Source organism: Pristiophorus japonicus, chromosome 1, assembly GCF_044704955.1.
Source record: "Pristiophorus japonicus isolate sPriJap1 chromosome 1, sPriJap1.hap1, whole genome shotgun sequence".
Lineage (NCBI taxonomy): Eukaryota > Metazoa > Chordata > Chondrichthyes > Pristiophoridae > Pristiophorus > Pristiophorus japonicus.
Window position 1 is genome coordinate 16,280,932 of NC_091977.1, and position 26,155 is coordinate 16,307,086.

Below are 26,155 nucleotides of genomic sequence, written 5' to 3' on the forward strand. Positions count from 1 at the left end.
GTAAGGTCACTCTTATTCCGTGAAAACAGAAATTCACCTGTTTTAATGCTGGGCTTGATTTCAATAAAGACAATAATAGCATTAGTAGTTTTGAAATGTTTCAAATACAAGGCTAAATAATGTCGCTCCATCTAATATTTTGGAGCAGGGGTGCAAGGGGAGCTGCTACGTGCTGAGATACAGGGATGGCTGGGCTGAGCTTGGCTTGTTGTGAGTCCCCATGCCGTTGAATAGTGAGCAGAAATGCCATTTTAAATAAAGTTTGAGCAACGTCAAAAAAGTTAGTTTTATTTTAATTATTTTTCGCTGCTCCGCACAGTGCATCCCTGGGGATCGGATAATTCCCAAAGTGTAGAGCAATAATTAGAAAATTTTTTTGGGAAAAAAAATTGCAATTATTTTGTTGCTTTTATTTACCAACTGATTGGAACCCGTGGCCTTAGCCGGCTTCTGTTAATGATGTACGTTTGGTCCAGGTGGTGGAGGGAAGAGGAAAGGCCGCAGTAAGAAATGGAAGGAGATGCTGCGATTACCCCACGTCAGTCAGTGCGAGGAGCTGCGAGAGACCATCGGTAAGCACCAGTCGACTCGAACGTGTAAATCCCGACCAACCACCCCCTTCCGTCTTGCAAGACCGGCGACGCAAGGCTTCTGTTGTGTATGCGTTCGATACGCACGAGACAGGCCTTGTGATGGCTCTCGGCCAGCTTCCCACCTCGCGCGCTCTTCCCCTCTTTCCCCCCCCCCCCCCCCCCCCCATAAACTTCAGCTCAACCAAACCTCGGCTGCCCGTGTCCTAATTCGCACCGAGTCCCGCTCACCCGTCTCCCCCTGTCCTGGCCAACCTCCCATTACGGCAACGCCAAGATTTCAAAATTCTCAGCGATGTTTTCAAATCCCTTCACAGCCCCGCACCCCCCCCCCCCCCCTTCCATCTCTAACCTGCAGTCCTACAACCCTCCGAGATCTCTGCGTTCCTCCAATTCTGCTCACTTGAGCATCCCCGATTTTCATAGCTGCACCCATTGGTGGCTATGCCTTCTGTTGCCTGGGCCTAAGCTCTGGAGCTCCCTGCCTAAACCCCTCTACCCCTCTTTCCTCTTTTAAGACACACCTTACAACCTCTTGGACCAAACACCTGCCCTATTTCCTTAAGTGGCGTGATGTCAAATTTTGTTTTACGCTGCTGTGAAGCGCCTTGGGACATTGATGCAAGTTGTTGATCCCGATGGTGGGTGTGTTCGCAGTGAAGAAAACTGAGCCAATATGTTGGCGAAGGTTCATCAATTGGGACTGCTATTGTTTTCTGTTTATATACATTAACTGTGTCCAGTGACCCTTCAGTTGGCTCGGATCTCAGTAGCAGTTTTATTATCCCTTTGTTTTGTACAGATTTACAGTAAAAAAACAAGACCATGGGAGTTTGTCGCTGCAAGTTGAAGGTGTCCTGTTGGTTAGCGGGAGCCAACGGTGCAATCTGATTGGTTCTTGTGCCAGATGGTTTGCAAGGACCCAAATTGGAAGCTGATTGGTCCACAGTACCAAACCAATCAATGCTAGCCTTCTGACCGGTGCTCCCTCTAAGCTGTGTGGCCACCAATGTTTTTGCCCCAATTTTAAATGTGGGTGCGCGGTCCCTTTAACGGGCCCTTTCAAAGTTTCGCGCATGTGCAAAATTTTACATTGGGGAAAGCCGGTCCTGCGTGCAGCAGTGCTACGTAGCTGGAACGTTGGCGGCCACACAGTAATGGGAACCGCCCCGCTCTGGCTGCTCACCGGCTTTTCCATTGTAAGTATCGCACCTGCGCAGAAATTTAAAGGGACTGTGCGGTACAAGGAACAGGGCACGCAGGACAAAATGCAGCTCATGGGGAACGTTGCTCCGACTGCACTGACCAATTGGCAATGTACGAGGCTCACTGGAATTATATTTTTAATATAAATTTATCCGTGCTTGTCAACAGTTAACTAACAGAAACTGACAACGGTGAATTGGCCACTTGTTCTGTGTTCATTGCCTTCCCTGAAGAGCGAGAGAGGGCGAGAGAGGGCGAGAGACAAGAGACCTGTGCTGAGGCTCAGGCTGATGCATGTTACTTGTGGAGAGGAGGAGAAGGGACTAATTAGCAATCTTGTTGTGCGAGGCCTCTTGGGGAAGAGTGAACATAATATGGTAGAATTCTTTATCAAGATGGAGAGTGACACAGTTAATTCAGAGACTAGGGTCCTGAACTTGGGGAAAGGTAACTTTGATGATATGAGACGTGACTTGGCTAGAATAAACTGGCGAGTGATACTTAAAGGGTTGACGGTGGTTAGGCAGTGACAAACATTTAAAGATTACATGAATGAACTTCAACAATTGTACATCCCTGTCTGTCTGGAATAAAAATAAAACGGGGAAGGTGGCTCAACTGTGGCTAACAAGGGAAATTAAGGATAGTGTTAAATCCAAGGAAGAGGCACATAAATTGTCCAGAAAAAGCAGCAAACCTGAGGACTAGTAATACAGCAGAGGAGGACAAAGAGTTTAGAGGGGGAAAATAGAGTATGAGTGGAAGCTTGCTGGAAATATAAAAACTGACTGCAAAAGCTTCTATAGATATGTGAAGAGAAAAAGATTAGTGAAAACAAACGTGGGTCCCTTGCAGTGAGATTCAGGTGAATTTATAATGGGGAACAAAGAAATGGCGGACCAGTTAAACAAATACTTTGGTTCTGTTTTCATGAAGGAAGACACAAATAACCTTCCGGAAATACTAGGGAACTGAGGGTCTAGTGAGAAGGAGTAACTGAAGGATATGCTTACAAAGCAGGAAATTGTGTTAGGGAAATTGATGGGATTGAAGGCCGATAAATCCTGATAGTCTGCATCCCAGAGTACTTAAGGAAGTGGCCGTAGAAATAGTGGATGCATTGGTGATCATTTTCCAACAGTCTGTCGACTGGATCAATTCCAATGGACTGGACGGTAGCTAATGTAACACCACTGTTTTTAAAAATAAAAAGGAGGGAGAGAGAAAACAGGTAATTATAGACCGGTTAGCCTGACATCAGTAGTAGGGAAAATGTTGGAATCAATTATTAAAGATGAAATAGCAGCGCATTTGGAAAGCAGTGACAGGATCGGTCCAAGTCAGCATGGATTTATGAAGGGGAATTCATGTTTGACAAATCTTCTGGAATTTTTTGAGGATGTAACTATTAGAGTGGACAAGGGAGAACCGGTGGATGTGGTGTATTTGGACTTTCAAAAGGCTTTTGACAAGGTCCCACATAAGAGATTGGTGTGCAAAATCAAAGCACATGGTATTGGGGGTAATGTACTGACGTGGATAGAGAACTGGTTGGCAGACAGGAAGCAGAGGGCCCAAGTTTCCACACGATAAAAAACGGGCGCCCCTCCGAGCGGGAAAAAAACCTCGCAATTCTGGAGCGTTCTGCAGCTCCTTGTCTGTTTGGCGCGGCGCCCAGGGGGGGGCGGAGCCTACACTCGCGCCGATTTTGTAAGTGGGAGGGGGCGGGTACTATTTAAATTAGTTTTTTTCCTGCCGGCAACGCTGCGCGTTGGAGCGTTCGCGCACGCGCAGTGTGAAAAAAACATGGGCACTCGGCCATTTTTGTCGTCCTTTGTAGCTGTTTAGTTTTTGAACATTTTTTAATAAAAGCACATTGCCATCAGCACATCAGCACTGAGAAGGCTGCAGGAAGCCTCAATTTCCCGACAACCTCCCCCCCCCCCCCCCCCCCCCCCCCCCTTTTGCCGTCGGGAAATGGCTCCTCAATTTCTGAGGCTTTCTGCAGCCTTCTGTCTCCTTCCTTCCCTCCATCCCTCCCGCCGTCTGGAACGGCTTCCTCCCCCCCCCCCCCCCCCCGCGTTCGGTCGGCGGTCGGTTCCCTCCCTCCCTCCCACCGTCTGAACGGCTTCCTCCCCCACCCCCCCCCCCCCCCCCCCCGCGTTCGGGAACGGCTGCCTCGTTTTGTGAGGCTTGCTGAAGCATTCTCTGTGACTGAAGCACTTTCACACAGGTAGGAAGATGGTTTATTTAATCTTTTCTTTGCTTATAAATGTTTATTCAGGTTGGATTTATTTGTATAAGTATAACTAAGGGTTTATTGTAGAATTTAATGACTTCCCTTCCCCCCCCCCCCCCCCCACCTCGTTCTGGACGCCTAATTTGTAACCTGCGCCTGATTTTTTAATGTGTAGAACAAGTTTTTTCAGTTCTACAAAAATCTTCACTTGCTCCATTCTAAATTAGTTTGGAGTACGTTTTCACTGTGGAAACTTTGAAATCAGGCGTCAGTGGCCGGACACGCCCCCTTTTTGAAGAAAAAATTCTGTTCCAAAGTGGAACTGTTCTACCTGACTGGAACTGCAGAAAAAAAAATGTGGAGAATTGTGATTTCTAAGATAGTCCGTTCTCCACCAGTTGCTCGTAAAAAATCAGCCGCAAATCATGTGGAAACTTGGGCCCAAAGAGTCGGGATAAACGGGTCCTTTTCAGAATGGCAGGCAGTGACTAGTGGAGTGCCGCAGGGCTCAGTGCTGGGACCACAGCTCTTTACAATATACATTAATGATTTGGATGAAGGAATTGAGTATAATATCTCCAAGTTTGCAGATGACACTAAGCTGGGTGGCGGTGTGAACTGTGAGGCGGATGCTAAAAGGCTGCAGGGTGACTTGGACAGGTTAGGTGAGTGGGCAAATGCATGGCAGATGCAGTATAATGTGGATAAATGTGAGGTTACCACTTTGGGGGGGCCTAAACACGACGGCAGAATATTATCTGAATGGTGGCAGATTAGAAAAGGGGAGGTGCAACGAGACCTGGGTGTCATGGTTCATCAGTCATTGAAAGTTGGCATGCAGGTACAGCAGGCGGTGAAGAAGGCAAATGGTATGTTGGCCTTCATAGCTAGGGGATTTGAGTATAGGAGCAGGGAGGTCTTACTGCAGTTGTACAGGGCCTTGGTGAGTCCTCACCTGGAATATCGTGTTCAGTTTTGGTCGTCTAATCTGAGGAAGGATGTTCTTGCTATTGAGAGGGTGCAGCGAAGGTTCACCAGACTGATTCCTGGGATGGTGGGACTGACATATGAGGAGAGACTGGGTCAACTGGGCCTTTATACACTGGAGTTTAGAAGGATGAGAGGGGATATCATAGAAATGTATGAGATTTTGACAAGACTGGACAGGTTAGATGCAGGAAGAATGTTCCCGATGATGGGGAAATCCAGAACCAGGGGACACAGTCTTAGGATAAGGGGTAGGCCATTTAGAACTGAAATGAGGAGAAACTTCTTCACTCAGAGTTGTTAACCTGTGGAATTCCCTACCACAGAGGGTTGTTGAGGCCAGTTCATTGGATATATTCAAGAGGGAGTTAGATATGGCCCTTGCAGCTAAAGGGATCAAGGGGTATGGAGAGAAAGCAGGAATGGGGTACTGAGGTGAATGATCAGCCATGATCATATTGAATGGTGGCGCAGGCTTTAAGGGCCGCATAGAAACATAGAAACATAGAAAATAGGTGCAGGAGCAGGCCATTCAGCCCTTCTAGCCTGCACCGCCATTCAATGAGTTCATGGCTGAACATGAAACTTCAGTACCCCCTTCCTGCTTTCTCGCCATAACCCTTGATCCCCCGAGTAGTAAGGACTTCATCTAACTCCCTTTTGAATATATTTAGTGAATTGGCCTCAACTACTTTCTGTGGTAGAGAATTCCACAGGTTCACCACTCTCTGGGTGAAGAAGTTTCTCCTCATCTCGGTCCTAAATGGCTTACCCCTTATCCTCAGACTGTGACCCCTGGTTCTGGACTTCCCCAACATTGGGAACATTCTTTCTGCATCTAACCTGTCTAAACCCGTCAGAATTTTAAACGTTTCTATGAGGTCCCCTCTCATTCTTCTGAACTCCAGTGAATACAAGCCCAATTGATCCAATCTTTCTTGATAGGTCAGTCCCGCCATCCCGGGAATCAGTCTGGTGAACCTTCGCTGCACTCCCTCAATAGCAAGAATGTCCTTCCTCAAGTTAGGAGACCAAAACTGTACACAATACTCCAGGTGTGGCCTCACCAAGGCCCTGTACAACTGTAGCAACACCTCCCTGCCCCTGTATTCAAATCCCCTCGCTATGAAGGCCAACATGCCATTTGCTTTCTTAACCGCCTGCTGTACCTGCATGCCAACCTTCAATGACTGATGTACCATGACACCCAGGTCTCGTTGCACCTTCCCTTTTCCTAATCTGTCACCATTCAGATAATAGTCTGTCTCTCTGTTTTTACCACCAAAGTGGATAACCTCACATTTATCCACATTATACTTCATCTGCCATGCATTTGCCCACTCACCTAACCTATCCAAGTCACTCTGCAGCCTAATAGCATCCTCCTCGCAGCTCACACTGCCACCCAACTTAGTATCATCCGCAAATTTGGAGATACTGCATTTAATCCCCTCGTCTAAATCATTAATGTACAATGTAAACAGCTGGGGCCCCAGCACAGAACCTTGCGGCACTCCACTAGTCACTGCCTGCCATTCTGAAAAGTACCCGTTTACTCCTACTCTTTGCTTCCTGTCTGACAACCAGTTCTCAATCCACGTCAGCACACTACCCCCAATCCCATGTGCTTTAACTTTGCACATTAATCTCTTGTGTGGGACCTTGTCGAAAGCCTTCTGAAAGTCCAAATATACCACATCAACTGGTTCTCCTTTGTCCACTTTACTGGAAACATCCTCAAAAAATTCCAGAAGATTTGTCAAGCATGATTTCCCTTTCACAAATCCATGCTGACTTGGACCTATCATGTCACCATTTTCCAGATGCACTGCTATGACATCCTTAATAATTGATTCCATCATTTTACCCACTACTGAGGTCAGGCTGACCGGTCTATAATTCCCTGTTTTCTCTCTCCCTCCTTTTTTAAAAAGTGGGGTTACATTGGCTACCCTCCACTCCATAGGAACTGATCCAGAGTCAATGGAATGTTGGAAAATGACTGTCAATGCATCCGCTATTTCCAAGGCCACCTCCTTAAGTACTCTAGGATGCAGGCCATCAGGCCCTGGGGATTTATCTGCCTTCAATCCCATCAATTTCCCCAACACAATTTCCCGACTAATAAAGATTTCCCTCAGTTCCTCTTCCTTACTAGACCCTCTGACCCCTTTTATATCCGGAAGGTTGTTTGTATCCTCCTTAGTGAATACCGAACCAAAGTACTTGTTCAATTGATCCGCCATTTCTTTGTTCCCCGTTATGACTTCCCCTGATTCTGACTGCAGGGGACCTACGTTTGTCTTCACCAACCTTTTTCTCTTTACATACCTATAGAAACTTTTGCAATCCGCCTTAATGTTCCCTGCAAGCTTCTTCTCGTACTCCATTTTCCCTGTCCTAATCAAACCCTTTGTCCTCCTCTGCTGAGTTCTAAATTTCTCCCAGTCCCCAGGTTCGCTGCTATTTCTGGCCAATTTGTATGCCACTTCCTTGGCTTTAATACTATCCCTGATTTCCCTAGATAGCCACGGTTGAGCCACCTTCCCCTTTTTATTTTTACGCCAGACAGGAATGTACAATTGTTGTACTTCATCCATGCGGTCTCTAAATGTCTGCCATTGCCCATCCACAGTCAACCCCCTAAGTATCATTCGCCAATCTATCCTAGCCAATTCTCGCCTCATACCTTCAAAGTTACCCTTCTTTAAGTTCTGGACCATGGTCTCTGAAATTACTGTTTCATTCTCCATCCTAATGCAGAATTCCACCATATTATGGTCACTCTTCCCCAAGGGGCCTCGCACAATGAGATTGCTAATTAATCCTCTCTCATTACACAACACCCAGTCTAAGATGGCCTCCCCCCTAGTTGGTTCCTCAACATATTGGTCTAGAAAACCATCCCTTATGCACTCCAGGAAATCCTCCTCCACCGTATTGCTTCCAGTTTGGCTAGCCCAATCTATGTGCATATTAAAGTCACCCATTATAACTGCTACACCTTTATTGCATGCACCCCTAATTTCCTGTTTGATGCCCTCCCCAACATCCCTATTACTGTTTGGAGGTCTGTACACAACTCCTACTAACGTTTTTTGCCCTTTGGTGTTCTGCAGCTCTACCCATATAGATTCCACATCATCCAAGCTAATGTCTTTCCTAACTATTGCATTAATCTCCTCTTTAACCAGCAATGCTACCCCACCTCCTTTTCCTTTTATTCTATCCTTCCTGAATGTTGAATACCCCTGAATGTTGAGTTCCCAGCCCTGATCATCCTGGAGCCACGTCTCCGTAATCCCAATCACATCATATTTGTTAACATCTATTTGCACAATTAATTCATCCACCTTATTGCGGATACTCCTTGCATTAAGACACAAAGCCTTCAGGCTTGTTTTATTAACACCCTTTGTCCTTTTAGAATTTTGCTGTACAGTGGCCCTTTTTGTTCTTTGCCTTGGGTTTCTCTGCCCTACACTTTTCCTCATCTCCTTTCTGTCTTTTGCTTTTGGCTCCTTTTTGTTTCCCTCTGTCTCCCTGCATTGGTTCCCATCCCCCTGCCATATTAGTTTAAATCCTCCCCAACAGCACTAGCAAACACTCCCCCGAGGACATTGGTTCCAGTCCTGCCCAGGTGCAGACCGTCCGGTTTGTACTGGTCCCACCTCCCCCAGAACCGGTCCCAATGCCCCAGGAATTTGAATCCCTCCCTGCTGCACCACTGCTCAAGCCACGTATTCATCTGCGCTATCCTGCGATTCCTACTCTGACTATCACGTGGCACTGGTAGCAATCCCGAGATTACTACTTTTGAGGTCCTACTTTTTAATTTAGCTCCTAGCTCCTTAAATTCGTTTCGTAGGACCTCATCCCTTTTTTTGCCTATGTCGTTGGTACCAATGTGCACCACGACAACTGGCTGTTCTCCCTCCCATTTCAGAATGTCCTGCACCCGCTCCGAGACATCCTTGACCCTTGCACCAGGGAGGCAACATACCATCCTGGAGTCTCGGTTGCGGCCGCAGAAACGCCTATCTATTCCCCTCACAATTGAATCCCCTATCACTATCGCTCTCCCACTCTTTTTCTTGCCCTCCTGTGCAGCAGAGCCAGCCACGGTGCCATGAACTTGGCTGCTGCTGCCCTCCCCTGATGAGTCATTCCCCTCAACAGTACCCAAAGCGGTGTATCTGTTTTGCAGGGGGATGACCGCAGGGGACCCCTGCACTACCTTCCTTGCTCTACTCTTCCTGCTGGTCTTCCATTCCCTATCTGGCTGTGGACCCTTTCCCTGCGGTAAGACCAACTCACTACACGTGATACTCACGTCATTCTCAGCATCGTGGATGCTCCAGAGTGAATCCACCCTCAGCTCCAATTCCGTAACGCGGACCGTCAGGAGCTGGAGGCGGATACACTTCCCGCACACATAGTCGTCAGGGACACCGGAAGCGTCCCTGAGTTCCCACATGGTACAGGAGGAGCATAACACCCGACCGAGCTCTCCTGCCATGACTTAACCCTTAGATACACTTAAACTGGTAATAACAATGTTAAAAGTTACTGACCAATATAAGAAGAAAAAGAAAAACTACTCACCAATCACCAGCCATGACCTGCTCCTGCACCTATTTTCTATGTTTCTGAGAAGAAGCTTAATTCCACACCGAGCTGTAGTGTAGACAGCCAAGGAAAGAGAGAAAGAAAGACAGACTTGCATTTCTATAGCGCCTTTTATGACCAACGGACGTCTCGAAGTGTTTTACAGCCAATTAAGTACTTTTGAAGTATAGTCACTGTTGTAATGTAGGAAATGAGACAGCCAATTTGCAGGCAGCAAGCTCCCATGAACAACAATATGATAACGACCAGATAATCTGTTTTTGTTCTGTTGATTGACGGATAAATATTGGCAGAGATAAATTTTCATTTTCCAGTTGGCAAACAGCAACTACTGGGGTTCCGCAGGGATCGTTGCTGGTTCCTCAACTATTTACAATCTATATTAATGACTTGGATGAAGGGACAGAGTGTAATGTAGCAAAGTTTGCTGATGGTACAAAGATAAAGATGGGTGGGAAAGCAAATTGTGAGGAGGACACAACAAATCTGCAAAGGGATATAGACAGGCTAAGTGAGTGGGCAAAAAGTTGGCAGATGTAGGAAAATGTGAGCTTATCCATTTTGGCACAAAGAATAGAAAAGCAAATTATTTTTTAAATGGAGAAAAATTGTAAAGTGCTGCAGTACAGAGGGACCTGGGGGTCCTTGTGCATGAAACACAAAGTTAGTATGCAGGTACAGCAAGTGATCAGGAAGGCAAATGGAATGTTGGCCTTTATTGCAAGGGGGATAGAGTATAAAAGCAGAGAAGTCCTGCTACAACTGTACAGGGTATTGGTGAGGCCACACCTAGAGTACTGCGTACAGTTTTAGTCTCCGTATTTAAGAAAGGATATACTTGCATTGGAGGCTGTTCAGAGAAGGTTCACTAGGTTGATTCTGGAGATGAGGGGATTGAATTATGAGGATAGGTTGAGTATGTTGGGCCTATACTCATTGGCGTTCAGAAGAATGAGAGGTGATATTGAAACTTATAAGATAATGAGGGGGCTCGACAAGGTGGATATGCAGGGAGGATATTTCCACTCATAGGGGAAACTAAAACTAGGGGACATAGTCTCAGAATAAGGGGCTGCCCATTTAAAACTGAGATGAGAAGGAATTTCTTCTGAGGGTTGTAAATCTATGGAATTCTCTGCCCCAGAGAGCTGTGGAGGCTGGGTCTTTGAATATATTTAAGGCGGAGATAGACAGATTTTTGAGCGATAATGGAGTAAAGGGTTATGGGGAGCGGGCAGGGAAGTGGAGCTGAGTCCATAATCAGATCAGCCGTGATATTGAATGGCGGAGCAGGCTCGAGGGGCCAAATGACCTCCTGCTCATATTTCTTGTGAAGTGAGGGGGGTGGAAAGTAAAGGGTCTTTTGCTTTATAAAGTGGTTTAATTTCAAATACAAAATAGGAGGGACGTGAGAAATTGGGATCTGGTCAATGGCCATTCGAAGACTGGTAACACGTCCTGATGAAATCACAAACCACAGCAAATTCTGTTACTACACTCAAAACTGTACTTGCAGAATACAGGAAACGACAATAAAAGGTGCACAGCAAGCTCCCACAAAGAGCAATGTTCTTATTATCTCATTGCTCTTTGTGGGAGCTTGCTGTGCACAAACCGTGTTTCCTACATTAGAGCGCTTTGTGATGTCCGGTGGTTGTGGGAAGGCACTATATGAATGCAAGGTTTCCATTTGTTTGCTGAGAAGCACCTTTTATTGTCGTTTCCTGTATTCTGCAAGTACAGTTTTGAGTGCAGCAACAAAATTTACTGTGGTTTGTGATTTCATCAGGACGTGTCACCCGTCTTCAAATGGCCGTTGACCAGATTCCAATTTCTCACGATCCCCCCCCCCCTATTTTGTATTTGAAATTAAACCACTTTATAAAGCAAAAGACCCTTTACTTCCCCCCCCCCCCACCCCTCACTTCACAGTAGTGCACTGTGTTTTGATCAAGTAACGATGAGCGCGGTGCCCCCTCAGAACCTGCCACTGAGAGAAACGCCTTTTCTGTCAACAGCGAGTGAGCCGGTTCACAAGCTCGGCCACGAGAAGCCCGCCCGTGACCAGCTTCCTGGCTGACAGGAAATTTCTGCAATGATCTACCTTTTGTAACAATCAGCTGTTGCATTGTGTGTGTGTGTTTTTTATTTGTGGGGGTGGGAGTGAGATCAAGGTTTCAGTAAGTGTAGGTGGCAAGCAGCCAGACACTGAAAGGGCCACTTGACAATTTATGGCTGTTTGCAACGAGAGAGATCAAAACACGAGTTATACACCCACTGGTTGCAGAATTATTTGAAGGGGAAAATATCTCTCTCTCTCCCTCTCTCTCTCAGCTTAAAATGTCAAGATGAAGTAAACCGCGTTCCAGTTCCCGGGACTGACTGGATAGCTCGTTCAAAGAGTTGATGGGCCGAAGGCGGCCTCCTGTGCTGTACTATTCTATCTTGCAGGCAAAGTCTGTACCTCGTGACTTTAACAAAAAAAACCCCACCGTGGCAAGCTGTTAAATAGCAACAAATTGAAAGACTGTGAAAACATCAATGAATGAAAGAAAGACTTGCATTTATAAAGCGCCTTTCAAGACCACCAGATATCTCAAAGCACTTCACAGCCAATGAAGTATTTTTGGACTGCAGTCTCTGTTATAATGTCGGAAATGCGGCCGCCAACTTGCACACAGCAAACTCTCTCAAACACCAGTGTGATAATGACCAGATAATTTGGTTATGTTGATTGAGGGACAAATATTGGCTGGGACCACCGGGGTTAACACTGCTCTTCTGTGAAATAGTGCCATGGGATCTTTTACCTTAACTTGTTTAATATCTCATCTGAAAGACGGAAGAAAGAACCTGCATTTATATAGCGCCTTTCACGACCTCAGAATGCCTCCCTCCGCCCCCCCCCCCCCCTCCCCTCCAAGCGCTTTACAGTCAATGAATTACTTTTCAGAAATAAAAACAGAAAATGCTGGAAACACTTGACAGGTCAGCGAAACTGAGTTAACGTTTCAGGTTGGTGACCGTTTGCTCTGATGAAAGGTCGCCGACCTGAAAGGGTAACTCTGTTTCTTGCTGCTGCCTGACCGGCCGAGTGTTATTTCAGAATACCAGCATCCGCAGTATTTTTGCTTTTGTGTGCGTGTCTTTCTGAAGTGTAGTCACAGTTGTAATGCAAGAAACATGGCAGCTAACTTGCGTTCAGTGAATTGTGCCGGTGCCTGTGTGAAGTTTGAACAATGAGAAACAGCCAGCAGTACAATTGCTGATTTCTGTCCTTTCGAACTTGGGCTGTACCTGGAAAGGTCAGCGCTGTATTACTTGAGGGTAATGACCTGGCATTTACTGGTCTGTCACGGGTGTTAGAATCATTAAAACAATACAGCACAGGAGGAGGCCATTCGGCCCATTGCTGGCTCTTTTGAAGTAGCTATACAATTAGTCCCACTCGTTTCCCCCCCCCCCCCCCCCCCCCTCAATAGACACCGCAAGTGTCAGCCGTGGCTCAGTGAGTAGCACTCTCGCCTCTGAGTCAGAAGGTTGTGGGTTCAAGTCCCACTCCAGAGACTTGAGCACAAAAATCTAATCTAGGCCTAAACTCCAGTGCCGCACTGTCGGAGGTGCTGCCTTTCGGATGAGATGTTAAACTGCTCTCTCAGGTGAATGTAAAAGATCCTATGGCACTATTTTGAACAAGGAAGAACATTCTTGCTATTGAGGGAGTGCAGTGATGGTTCATCAAACTGATTCCCGGGATGGCGGGACTGACCTATCAAGAAAGATTGGATCAACTGGGCTTGTATTCACTGGAGTTCAGAAGAATGAGAGGGGATCTCATAAACATTTAAAATTCTGATGGGTTTAGACAGGTTGGATGCAGGAAGAATGTTCCCAATGTTGGGGAAGTCCAGAACCAGAGGTCACAGTCTAAGGATAAGGGGTAAGCCATTTAGGACCGAGATGAGGAGAAACTTCTTCACCCAGAGAGTGGTGAACCTGTGGAATTCTCTACCACAGAAAGTTGTTGAGGCCAATTCACTAAATATATTCAAAAAGGAGTTGGATGTAGTCCTTACTACTAGGGGAATCGAGAGGTATGGGGTACTGAAGTTGCATGTTCAGCCATGAACTCATTGGTGGTGCAGGCTCGAAGGGCCGAATGGCCTACTCCTGCACCTATTTTCTATCTTTCCATAAGTGCAGGGGAGTTCTCCCTGGTGTCCTGGCCAATGCATCACAAAAATAGATCATCTGGTTATTATCACATTGCTGTTTGTGGGAGCTTGCTGTGCACAAATTGTCTGCTGGATTTCCTGCCCTACAACAGTGACTTCACTTCAAAAATATTTCATTGGCTGTGAAGCACTTTGGGATGTCCGGTGATCATGAAAGGCGCTATATAAATGCCAGTCTTTCTTTCATCCTTCTCGTCTACCCCTCTCTGCATAGGTAATGTGAGCATTCTGAGATGGTGAATTACAATTATCTCACAAGAAGCATGATATGAAAGCCCTCCCCACTCCCTCTCCCCCTCCCCACCCCCTCTCCCTCCCCACCCCCTCTCCCTTCCCTCCCCACCCCCGGTGGCAGTACCGAGTGTACATGGTCTTGCATCTGAGCTTGCGTACTGATCCTAAGCAAATTTGGGATCACGTGGACCTTTGTGACGTACCCCGTAACCATCTTGTAATGTCCAGTGGTTTAGCTAGAAAAAGAAAATAGCTTGCATTACTCTCCAGTACAAGTTGCACAATATTGAGTAAGAATATAATACGAGTTGGCCATTCGGCCCCTCGAGCTTGTTCCGTCATTCAATAAGATCATGGCTGATCATTGACCTCAACTCCACCTTCCCGCGCTATCTACTGACTCCCTTAATACCCAAAAATCTATCGATCTCTACTTTCAATATACTTAAAGACTGGGCCTCCACTGCCCTCTGGAGTAGAGAATTACAAAGATTCACTACCCTCTGAGAGAAGAACCTTCTCCTTATTTCAGTCCTAAATGGCCGACCCCTTGACCCTGAAACTCTGACCCCTGGTTCTCGACTCCCCAGCCAGGGGAAACATCCTCCCTGCATCTACCCTGTCAATCCCTGTAAGAATTGTGCGTGTTTCAATGAGATCACTTCCCATTTTTCTAAATTTGAGAGAATATAGGCCTCGTCTACTCATGGGACAATCCCAGTCGGGTGAACCTTCATTGTGTTTGTAAATGTCAGTGTGCAGAAGGGCAACGTAAGAAATTCCAGTCGCGGTAAACAAAGCTGTATAATCAGGATGTTTAATTAATAATATTGGCTGGCGACATCCTATGTGAATAAGGCTTGCAATGGATATGAATGGTTGGTTTAGGTTGAGTTGAGTCTTGCTTCTGAAGGTTTCTGTTACAGTGCAGTATTAAAATGCCCTCCCCCCTCCCCCCCTCCTCCAGTGGTGGAGGCCCTGTTTCTGTTCCCTATCCCTAATCTGGCTCTATCTGTCCCCAGCAACCAGTCCTGCTTCCTTCCTGTCCCTGTGCTGACTACATCATGGTTGTTTATTTTTGTTGCTTTCGCTATGAGAGTGTCGCGGAGCGATCTTGGGGAGCGCGAGTCTAAACCTGACTTGAAACCGGTCTCGTCCTTGGCCGTGGAGCACGGTGGCGGTTCCCGGGCAACGATGGCGGTGCGGCGTTCCGGTCTGTCGCTGTTGGGGTTGTCCATGAGGTTCCTGACGTTCCAGGTCCCGAACTTAATTTTGAAGGGTGGAAGATGCCCGTGCGTGAGTTCTTTTAACGTGGGGTGGCCATTGCACACCAGCTACCACACGGACTTAGCAGAGCTAAGGTTAATCCTCGCCACTGGACCAAGACCGAGCTCTGTCAAGCCCCGTGTGGTGGCTTGGGTGCAATGGCCACCACACTTACAAAAAAAAAGCCATTCACAGGGGTCTTCCACCTTTTCAGGATGTAGTTCGGGATTCGGAATATCATTGAAACACCTGTGAACTCATCCGTTTGCGGTGTGGAAGCAAGTCCTCCCTCGTTTCGAGGGACTGCCTATGATGATGATGATGATCAGAGCAAGGTCTTGGTCCAGTGGCAAGGGGATCCAAGACGCCTGGAGACCAGGCTTTACTGTACGGGCCTAGTTGCCGACAGTGGGATGCGAGCCCTATCGGCACTGAGCAGCGCCCTGAGGCTTCGATGTTGATGTCGCCGCCCTAAGTGAGACCCGCCGGGCAGGGGAAGGCCAGCTTGAAGAAGAAGATGGTGGTTACACCTTCTGGAAAGGCAAACCAGAAGAAGAACGGCACCTCCATGGAGTTGACTTCGCCATTAAGAATGAGCTGGTCGGCCGCCTCAGACTCCCCCTGTGGGATTAGCGAACATCTCATGACTCTCCGACTCACCCTATCCCGGAACCAGTGGACACCCCAACACTAGACGCAACAGATGAGGCCAAAGAAGGATTTTACTCCAGCCTCACACAATCCCTGTCCGGAGTCCGTACGGACGACAAGCTGATCCTCCTTGGCGACTTCAATGCCAGAGTCGGTAAGGGCACAGCCCTCTGGGGAGGTGTGATCGGCAGAGAGGGGGTAGGGAAAACCAACTCCAGCGGTACCCTGCTCCTGACAAAATGCCTAGAACACGACCTTGTCATCACCAACACCTTGTTCCGCCAGAGGGACAAGTACAAGGCATCGTGGCAACACCCTCGCTCCAAGCACTGGCACCTGCTCGACTAAGTCATCGTTTGAGCAAGGGACCGCAAGGCCATGCGCATCATCCGTGCCATGACTGGAGATACGACTGCTGGCCGGGCTACAGCCGAATCCGTTCCGTCATCAACATTAATATAGCCCCAAAGTAGCGACGGCAACAGAAACAATGCCACAGAAAAATCAACACCGACTGCGGTAACTACAGAAGAGTTTCCCTGATGTCAGCCACTGGGAAAGTCATTGCAAGAATCCTCCAACCGTCTTCTCCCTGTGGCTGAAGAGCTCCTCCCAGAGTCACAATGCAGATTCCGTCCACCAAGGGATACATTGGACATGATCTTTACCGCACGACAACTACAAGAGAAATGAAGGGAACAACACCAACCTTTGTACATAGCCGCCTTTGACCTCACCAAGGCCTTTGACCGTATCAACCGCGAGGGACTATGGAGCGTCCTCCTCCATTTTGGCTGTCGCCATCCTCTGCATGCTCCACGACAACATGCAAGCCGTGATTCTGACCAATGGATCCACCACAGACCCAATCCACATCAGGACCGGGGTCAAACAGGGCTGCATCATCGCGTCAACGCTCTTATCGATCTTCCTCGCTGCAATTCTCTCTCGCTCTCTTGCTCTTCTCCCCCCCCCCCCCCCCCCTGCCCCTGCTGGAGTGGAACTAAACTATAGAACCAATGGGAACCTGTTCAACCTTCGTTGTCTCCAGGCCACATCCAAGGTCGTCCCATCCTCTGTCATTGAACTACAGTACGCGGACGATGCTTGCTTCTGCGCACACTCGGATGTCGAACTCCAACGTCAACACCTTCACCGAGGCATACGAAAGCACGGGTCTTAGACTAAACATCCGTACCGCAAAGGTCTTACCTGACCCCGCCACACAACATTGCCCCCTGGTCATCAAAATCCACGGACAACGTGGGCCATTTTCCATACCTCTAGAGCCTACTATCAGAAAGGGCAGACATCGACAATAAGGTCCAACACCATCTCCAGTACACCAGCGCAGCCTTCGGTCGCCTGAGGAAAAGAATGTTTGAAGACCAGGACCTCAAATCTGGCACCAAGACTTATGGGTCTACAGGGCAGTAGTGATACCCGCCCTCCTATGTGGCTGAGATGTGGACCATATACAGTAGATCTGTTTTAGTGATACTGGTTGAAGGATAAATATAACTCCCCTCTTCTTCGAAATAACATCATATCATTTACTTGAGAGGTCAGATAGGGTCTCGGTTGAACATCTTGTGAAAGACGGCATCTCTGACAGTGCAGCACTCCCTTTGTACTGCATTGGAATCTGGAGGTGGACTTGTACCCACAACCTACTGACTCAGACTGAGTGTTACCACTGAGCCACGATTAACACCTCATTACTCTGGATTATTTCAATGTTCTTGCCATTGGTTACATCTCATGGACAAATCGGAGCTCCCCATACCTTCCACAGTGTCTCTTGGTAACACGCCCAAGTACCTGCCCTGGGAGTGTTTGATGGGACAGTGTAGAAGGAGTGTGCAGCAAACCAGACTCCCCACCCACCCTTTCCTTCAACCACTGTCTAGCCCACTTGTGACAGAGACTGTAATTCCTGTATTGGACTGTACAATCACCTGAGAACTGAGTGGAAGCAAGTCTTCCTCGGTTTCGAGGAATTGCCGATGAGGATGATGACCGTAGACACCTCAAAGCACTGGAGAAGTACCACCAACGCTGCCTCCGCAAGATCCTGCAAATCGACCGGGAGGATAGATGCACCAACGTCTGTGTTCTCCCTCAGGCCAACATCCCCAGCATTGAAGCACTGACCACACACGACCAGCTTCGTTGGGCGGGCCACATTGTTCGCACGCCCGACACAAGACTCCCAAAGCAAGCGCTCTACTCGGAGCTTCGACACGGCAAGCGAGCCCCAGGTGGGCAGAGGAAACGTTTCAAGAGCACCCTCAAAGCCTCCTTGATAAAAATGCAACATCCCCACCGACACCTGGGAATCCCTGACCCGAGACTACTTGGTGGTGGAGGAGAAGCATCCGGGAAGGCACTGAACACCTCGTGTCTTCACCGGGCGCAAGCGGAAGGAACGCACGACAGCCCGCGCACCCCACCCACCCATCCCTCCGATCACCATCTGCCCACCTGTGACCGAGACTGTGGGTGTCCCGCATTGGACTCGCCAGTCACCTGTGAACTCATTTCAGTGTGGAAGCAAGTCACCCTCGACTCTGGGGGACCGCCTAAGAAGAAGAGGCCCCAAGCTCTGGAATTCCCTTCCCAAACCCCTCTGCCATCCCACCTCTCTCTCCTGCTTTAAGACTGTGATTAAAATTTCCCTCTTTGATAGAGATTTTAGTCACCTATCCTAGCATTTCCTCCTTTTTTAACTTTCTGTTTTTAATCTGATGCTGTTCCTGTGAAGCACCTTGGGAGATCTGATGAGGTTAAAGGCACTATATAAATGCAAGCAGTTGTTGAGTACATTACTCAGGAGATGCATGGAGTAAATCTGATCAAGTTTAAATAATCGGGGGTGGGAAGAATGGAGTGAGTGAGAAGGAAATACACATCAGAAAAGAAAAAAGAGGAAGCATGAAAAGTGTGAGGAAGTAGTCAGTTTTAGAAATTAAGTTTTGAGTGAAAATCTAGACTGATTCCTGGGACGAGAGGGTTGTCCTGTGAGGAGAGATTGATTGGAATCGGCCTATACTCTCTCTGGTTTAGTCGAATGAGAGGTGATCTCCTTAAAACATGTAAAATTCTTAACGGTCTTGACAGGGTAGATGCTGGGAGGATGTTTCCCCTGGCTGGAGACTCTAGAACCAGGGGTCACAGTCTCAGGATAAGGGTTCAGACGAGGAGAAGTTTCTACACTGAGGGTGGTGAATCTTTGGAATTCTCTACCTCAGAGGGCTGTGGAGGCTCAGTCAATGACTGAGATCGATAGATTTTAGGGCACTAAGGGAATCGAGGGAGATGTGGGACTTGAGCACACAAATCTAGGCTGATCCCTGAGGGAGTGCTGCACTATCGGAGATGCAGTCTTTTAGATGAGATGTTGAACTGAAGCCCTATCTGCACACTGAGCTGGATGTAAAAGATACCATGGCACTATTTCAAAGAAGACGAGGGAGTTCTCCCCGGTGTCCTAGTCAATACGTCACTAAAACATGTTATCTGTTCATTATCACATTGCCGTTTTGTCGGAAATTACTGTGTGCAAATTGGCTTCCCTGTTTGCAAAACATTTTTTCCACCCCCTTTATAAAGTATTTGCTTTATCATTATCATCATCATCATAGGCAGTCCCTCGGAATCGAGGAAGACTTGCTTCCACTCTTAAAATGAGTCGTTAAGTGACTGAGCAGTCCAATACGAGAACCACAGTCCCTGTCACAGGTGGGACAGACAGTGGTTGAAGGAAAGGGTGGGGGGTGGGACTGGTTTGCCGCACGCTCCTTCCGCTGCCTGCGCTTGATTTCTGCATGCTCTTGGCGACGAGACTCGGTGCTCAGCGCCCTCCCGGATGCTCTTCCTCCACTTAGGGCGGTCTTTGGGCCAGGGGCTCCCAGGTGTCAGTGGGGATGTTGCACTTTATTGGAGGCTTTGAGGGTGTCCTTGTAACGTTTCCTCTGCCCACCTGGGGCTCGCTTGCCGTGTAGGAGTTCCGAGTAGAGCGCTTGCTTTGGGAGTCTTGTGTCGGGCATGCGGACAATGTGGCCCGCCCAACGGAGCTGGTCGAGTGTGGTCAGTGCTTCGATGCTTTATACAATGTAAGGGGCTGCACTGATAACATCAAATGGGAGGAAATCAAATGCTGACCGCGCGCTTGATTTGCTTTTTTGACTCTGACTGTGCCATGTGACTTGTTCTTTGTGTGGCATTTATAGGGTGGTTGGCTAATGTGGCTTAGAATCTGGAAAGATGGTGCAAACAGAAATTAAATTCATGAGAATCTACCTTATTTTTGTATTTTGCTGGAGGAATAGAAAGAAAAGAAAATAACTTGTGTTTATATAACGCCTTTCATGACCACCGGACGTCCCAAAGCGCTTTACAGTCAATGAAGTATTTTTGAACTTTTGTCACTGTTGCAATGCAGGCAAACTCAGCTGCCAATTTATGCATAGCAAGCTCCCACAGACGGCAACAACAACTTATATTCTTATAGCGTGTTAGCAAAAATAAATTGACACCAAGCCACACAAGATGTTGGGGTGGATGACCCAAAGTAAATTAAAAAAGCCATGTGATAATGACCAGTTAATCTGATCTGTGGGAGATGAATATTGGCCAGGACACCGGGGAGAACTCCCCTGCTCCTCTTCGAGATAGTGCTGTGGGATCTTTACCTGAGAGAGCAGACGGGGCCTCGGTTTAACGTCTCATCCGAAAGACGGCACCCCCGACAGTGCAGCACTCCTTCGCCGGGTGTGTCGGCCTATGTGCACAAGTCTCGAGTTGGATTTGAACACACAACCTTCTGACTCTGAGGTGAATGCTACCCACTGAGCCACAGCTGACACCTTAACCTTAATTTGGTCTGCAGGGTATTAAAGAGATGGCGGAAGTTATAGCAGATCCATTCGTTATAATCTACCAAAATTCTCTGGACTCTGGGGAGGTACCAGCGGATTGGAAAGCAGCTAATGTAACGCCTCTGTTTTTAAAAAAAAAAAAAGGGGGGCAGACAAAAGGCAGGTAACTATAGGCCGGTTAGTTTAACATCTGTAGTGGGGAAAATGCTTGAAGCTATCATTAAGGAAGAAATAGCGGGACATCTAAATAGGAATAGTGCAATCAAGCAGACGCAACATGGATTAATGAAGGGGAAATCATGTTTAACTAATTTACTGGAATTCTTTGAGGATATAACAAGCATGGTGGATAGAGGTGTACTGATGGATGTGGTGTATTTAGATTTCCAAAAGGCATTCGATAAGGTGCCACACACAAGGTTACTGCAGAAGATAAAGGTACGCGGGGTCAGAGGAAATGTATTAGCATGGATAGAGAATTGGCTGGCTAACAGAAAGCAGAGAGTCGGGATAAATGGCTCCTTTTCGGGTTGGAAATCGGTGGTTAGTGGTGTGGAACAGGGATCGGTGCTGGGACCACAACTGTTTACAATATACAAGATGACCTGGAAGAGGGGACAGAGTGTAGTGTAACAAAATTTGCAGATGACAAAGATTAGTGGGAAAGCGGGTTGTGTAGAGGACACAGAGGGATTTAGATAGGTTGAGCGAATGGGCTAAGGTTTGGCAGATGGAATATAATGTCAAAGTGTGAGGTCATCCACCTTGGGTGGGGTGGGGGGGGGAAACAGTAAAAGGGAACATTATTTGAATGGGGAGAAATTACAACATGCTGTGGTGCAGAGGGACCTGGGGGTCCTTGTGCATGAATCCCAAAAAGTTAGTTTGCAGGTAATCAGGAAGGCGAATGGAATGTTGGCCTTCATTGCGAGAGAGATGGAGTACAAAAGCAGGGAGGTCCTGCTGCAACTGTACAGGGTATTGGTGAGGCCGCACCTGGAGTACTGCGTGCAGTTTTGGTCACCTTACTTAAGGAAGGATATACTAGCTTTGGAGGGGGTAGAGAGACAATTCACGAGGCTGATTCCAGAGATGAGGGGGTTACCTTATGATGATAGATTGAGTAGACTGGGTCTTTACGCGTTGGAGTTCAGAAGGATGAGGGGTGATCTTATAGAAACATTTAAAATAATGAAAGGGATAGACAAGATCGAGGCCGAGAGGTTGTTTCCACTGGTCGGGGAGACTAGAATTAGGGGGCACAGCCTCAAAATACAGGGGAGCCAATTTAAAACCGAGTTGAGAAGGAATTTCTTCTCCCAGAGGGTTGTGAATCTGTGGAATTCTCTGCCCAAGGAAGCAGTTGAGGCTAGCTCATTGAATGTATTCAAATCACAGATAGATTTTTAACCATTAAGGGTTATGGGGAGCGGGCGGGTAAGTGGAGCTGAGTCCACAGCCAGATCAGCCATGATCTTATTGAATGGCGGAGCAGGCTTGAGGGGCTAGATGGCCTACTCCTGTTCCTAATTCTTATGTTCTTATGTTCTTATGGTCTCCATATCACAAAAAGGATGTAGAGGCACTGGAGAAGGTGCCAAAAAAAGAATTACAGGGATGGTACCAGAACTGAGAGTTTATGCCTATAAGAGATAGACTGAACAGGCCGGGGTTCTTTGCTCTAGAAAAGAGACGGCTGAGGGGTAAACAGATTGAGGTTTTTAAATTGTGAAGGGCTTTGATAGGGTAGACGTAGAGAAGATGTTTGCACTTGTGGGGAGTCCAAAACTAGGGGCTATAAATATAAGGTAGTCACTAATAAATCCACTAGGGAATTCAGGTGAAACTTCTTCACCGCAATGTGGAACTTGTTACCACAGGGAGTGGTTTGTAAAGGTCAGATAGTCAGGTGGTGAAGGATAGAATACTAAAGCCTTGTCTTTAGTTGATTCCAAGCCTTTATTTACAGAGAGATACGTTACATACTATGCACCCTCCTCGCCCCCGCCCCCCAGATAAGCTTGCCCCCTTCCCCAGCCTTGAGCACAAGAGAGCCCGCAATTAATACCCAACACCTCAGTAGTTATTTATCATTCAATCAGAGGCATTCCCTTGGAATTGAGGAAGACTTGCTTCCACTCTTAAAACTGAGTCCTCAGGTGACTGAACAGTCCAATACAAGAACCACACTCTGTCACAGGTGGGACAGACAGTCGTTGAGGGAAAGGGAGGGTGGGACTGGTTTGACATGTGCTCCTTTCACTGCCTGCACTAGATTTCTACATGCTCTCATAGAAACATAGAAAATAGGTGCAGGAGTAGGCCATTTGGCCCTTTGAGCCTGCACCACCATTCAATAAGATCATGGCTGATCATTCCCTCAGTATCCCTTCCTGCTTTCTCTCCATACCCCTTGATCCCTTTAGTCTCCTCTTGGTGATCAGTGCCCTCCTGGATGCACTTCCTCCACTTAGGGCGGTCTTTGGCCAGGGACTCTCAGGTGTCGGTGGGGATGTTGCATTTTTTTTAGGGAGTCCTTGTAACGTTTCCTCTGCCCACCTTTGGCTTGTTTGCCGTGAAGGAGTTCCAAGCAGAGCTCTTGCTTTGGGAGTCTTGTGTCAGGCATGCAAACTATGTGGCCTGTCCAGCGGAGCTGGTTGAGTGTGGTCAGTGCTTCAATGCTGGGGATTTTGGCCTGGATGAGGGCGCCAACGTTGGTGCGTCTGTCCTCCCAGGGGATTTGCAGGATCTTGCGGAGACATTGTTGGTATTTCTCCAGCGACTTGAGGTGTCTACTGTACATGGTCCATGTCTCTGAGCCATACAGGAGTACAGTTAACACCCAATTGCTATACACCACTTGAATACAATTGACAATTGTGACAGAGACTGTGGTTCTTGTATTGGACTGTACAGCCACCTAAGAACTCATGTTAAGAGTGGAAGCAAAAGTCTTCCTCGATTCCGAGGGACTGCCTATGATGACAATTGATAGTTACATTTAAGGGATAGCTAGATAAAAATACAAGGATATGCTGATAATTAGATAAAGTATGGTGGGAGGAGGAAGCAAAGCCAGCATAGACCTGTTGGGCCTTCCGTAGCACCATTGTGGTTTAACCAAAGAATGGGCTACGAAGCCTGAATCGTCACTCATTTTGTACTTGCCTGTTTGACAGCACCTGACTGCCCTGCAACATGCTACTACCGAGACGAACAAGAGCAGTAATGTCCTGCCCAAGTTAACCTTCCAGTCACACACCATCCTAACCTGAGCCTGTATCGCCTTTCCTCATCCAGAAATTCCCTACCTTGTCGTTTTCACTCCTACTCGGAATGTGGGCGTCGCTGGCAAGGCCAGCATTTATTGCCCTTCCCCTAGTTGCCCTCGAGCAGACGGTGGTGGTGATCGTGAAGCTGCTATCAATACAACTTGTCCAGCCGGGCCACTGCAGGGGTGCTGTTCAGAGTGAGCCACGTTTGTGTGGGACTGGGGCCACACAGGGCAGATTGGACAAGATGGTCGTGGGCCTTCTGGAACTGCTCCCGTCACCGCGGTGTTGGTGCTTGTTATGTATGTAACTTTGTATTTCTTGCCACCAGAGGGCGCAATCGTTGGAGTCCTAATGGTCACCTGCACACACGTGCAGGGCCAGTATTAAAGGTTGGCTGCCATGTTGTTTGGGCACTCGAGTTGTAATAAAGAAGGCTAAGGTCACACTAAGTTTAAGCTCACAGTACTCAGCCTCGTGGAGTTCTTCTATACACAAGTGCTCCCACAATCGTGTTGGGTACGGTAGTGTCATTTTTTTACTTACTCATTCACGGGATGTGGGCGTCGCTGGCAAAGCCGGCATTTATTGCCCATCCCGAATTGCCCTCGAAGGTGATAGTGAGCTACCGCCTTGAACCACTGTTGTAGTGGTTTGTTAGAAGCGCGTAGCTCGCTAGGCCATTTCAGAGGGCAGTTAAGAGTCAACCACATTGTTGCAGGTCTGGAGTCACATGTAGGCCAGACCAGGTACGGATGGCAGATTTCCTTCCGAAAGGACATTAGTGAACCCGATGGGTTTTTACAGAAATCAGAAATCTGCTCACATAACTGAGGCTAGCTTTTTATTCCAGATTTATTTATTTAATTAACTGAATTTAAATTCCCCAGCTGCCGTGGTGGGATTTGAATTTATGTCCCCGGATCATTAGTTCAGGCCTCTGGATTACTAGTCTAGTAACATAACCTCGATGCAACACTTTTACTGGTGCGAGCATTTTATTTCCAGATTTTGTTTTTACCTGAATTCAAATTCAGTCTAAACTCTCATTCTTTGGACTACAAGTCTAGGCTTTCTGGATTGCTATTCGAGCAACACTACAAGACCATACCTGACGCTATTGTGGGAGCACCTTCACCGCACTGACTGCAGCAGGTCAAGGAGGAGGCCAAACACCATCTTCTCGAGCAACCAGGGATGGGCAAGAAATGAGGTCTTGATGGTGCCATCCACCATTAAACACCAATCACTTCCTCAGCTCTACTCCTTTATTTAAAAAAAAATGTTGCTGTAGGAGAATTGTGACTGGAGTGTGACACTGGTCACATGGTACTATCTCTGTCACCTCCTCTCCCTCCGCCCCCAAACTCTTCCATCTTGTTCATAACCTTCGCCCCAATCATTGGTATCTGTTCCTTTTGCCACTGAAGCCCCATGTTCTGGAATTCCCTCTGCCCCTCCATCGCTATCTCTTTGTTCTCCTTCACGACCCTCCTTAAAACCCACCTCTTTGACCAAGCTTTTGGTCACCCCCTCCCGATGTCTCCTTTACATAACATAAGAAATAGCAGCAGGAGTAGGCCATAAAGGCCCCTCGAGCCTACTCCACCATTCAATAAGATCAAGGCTGATCTGATCATGGACTCTGCTTCACTTCCCTGCCCAATCCCCACAACGCCTTATCGCTCAAAAATCTGCCTATCTCCACCTTGAATATATTCAATGACCCAGCCTCCACAGCTCTCTGGGTCAGAATTCCACAGATTTACAACCTTCTGAGAAGAAATTCCTCCTCATCTCAGTTTTAAATGGGCGGCCCCTTTACTCTGAGATAATGTCCTAGTTTTAGTTTCTCCTATAAGTGGAAATATCCTCTCTGCATCCACCATATCTTTACTTTGGCATCTGTTTCTCAGCCTTGCAGCTCTCTGAAGCGTCTTAGGATGTCTTGAATTCATATAAACGC

At 47.4% G+C, this 26,155-nt stretch overlaps 1 protein-coding gene across 2 annotated transcripts in view; it reads left to right on the plus strand.

The window, feature by feature from the left end:
* Positions 1 to 26,155, plus strand: part of LOC139262635 (G protein-coupled receptor kinase 6-like) — a 188,113-nt gene that overhangs the window by 31,462 nt on the left and 130,496 nt on the right. For both annotated transcript variants that reach the window (XM_070877790.1, XM_070877798.1), the window contains one exon: positions 477 to 572. In XM_070877790.1, coding sequence (XP_070733891.1) covers positions 477 to 572 — 96 coding nt within the window. The remainder of the gene's footprint in view (positions 1 to 476; positions 573 to 26,155) is intronic.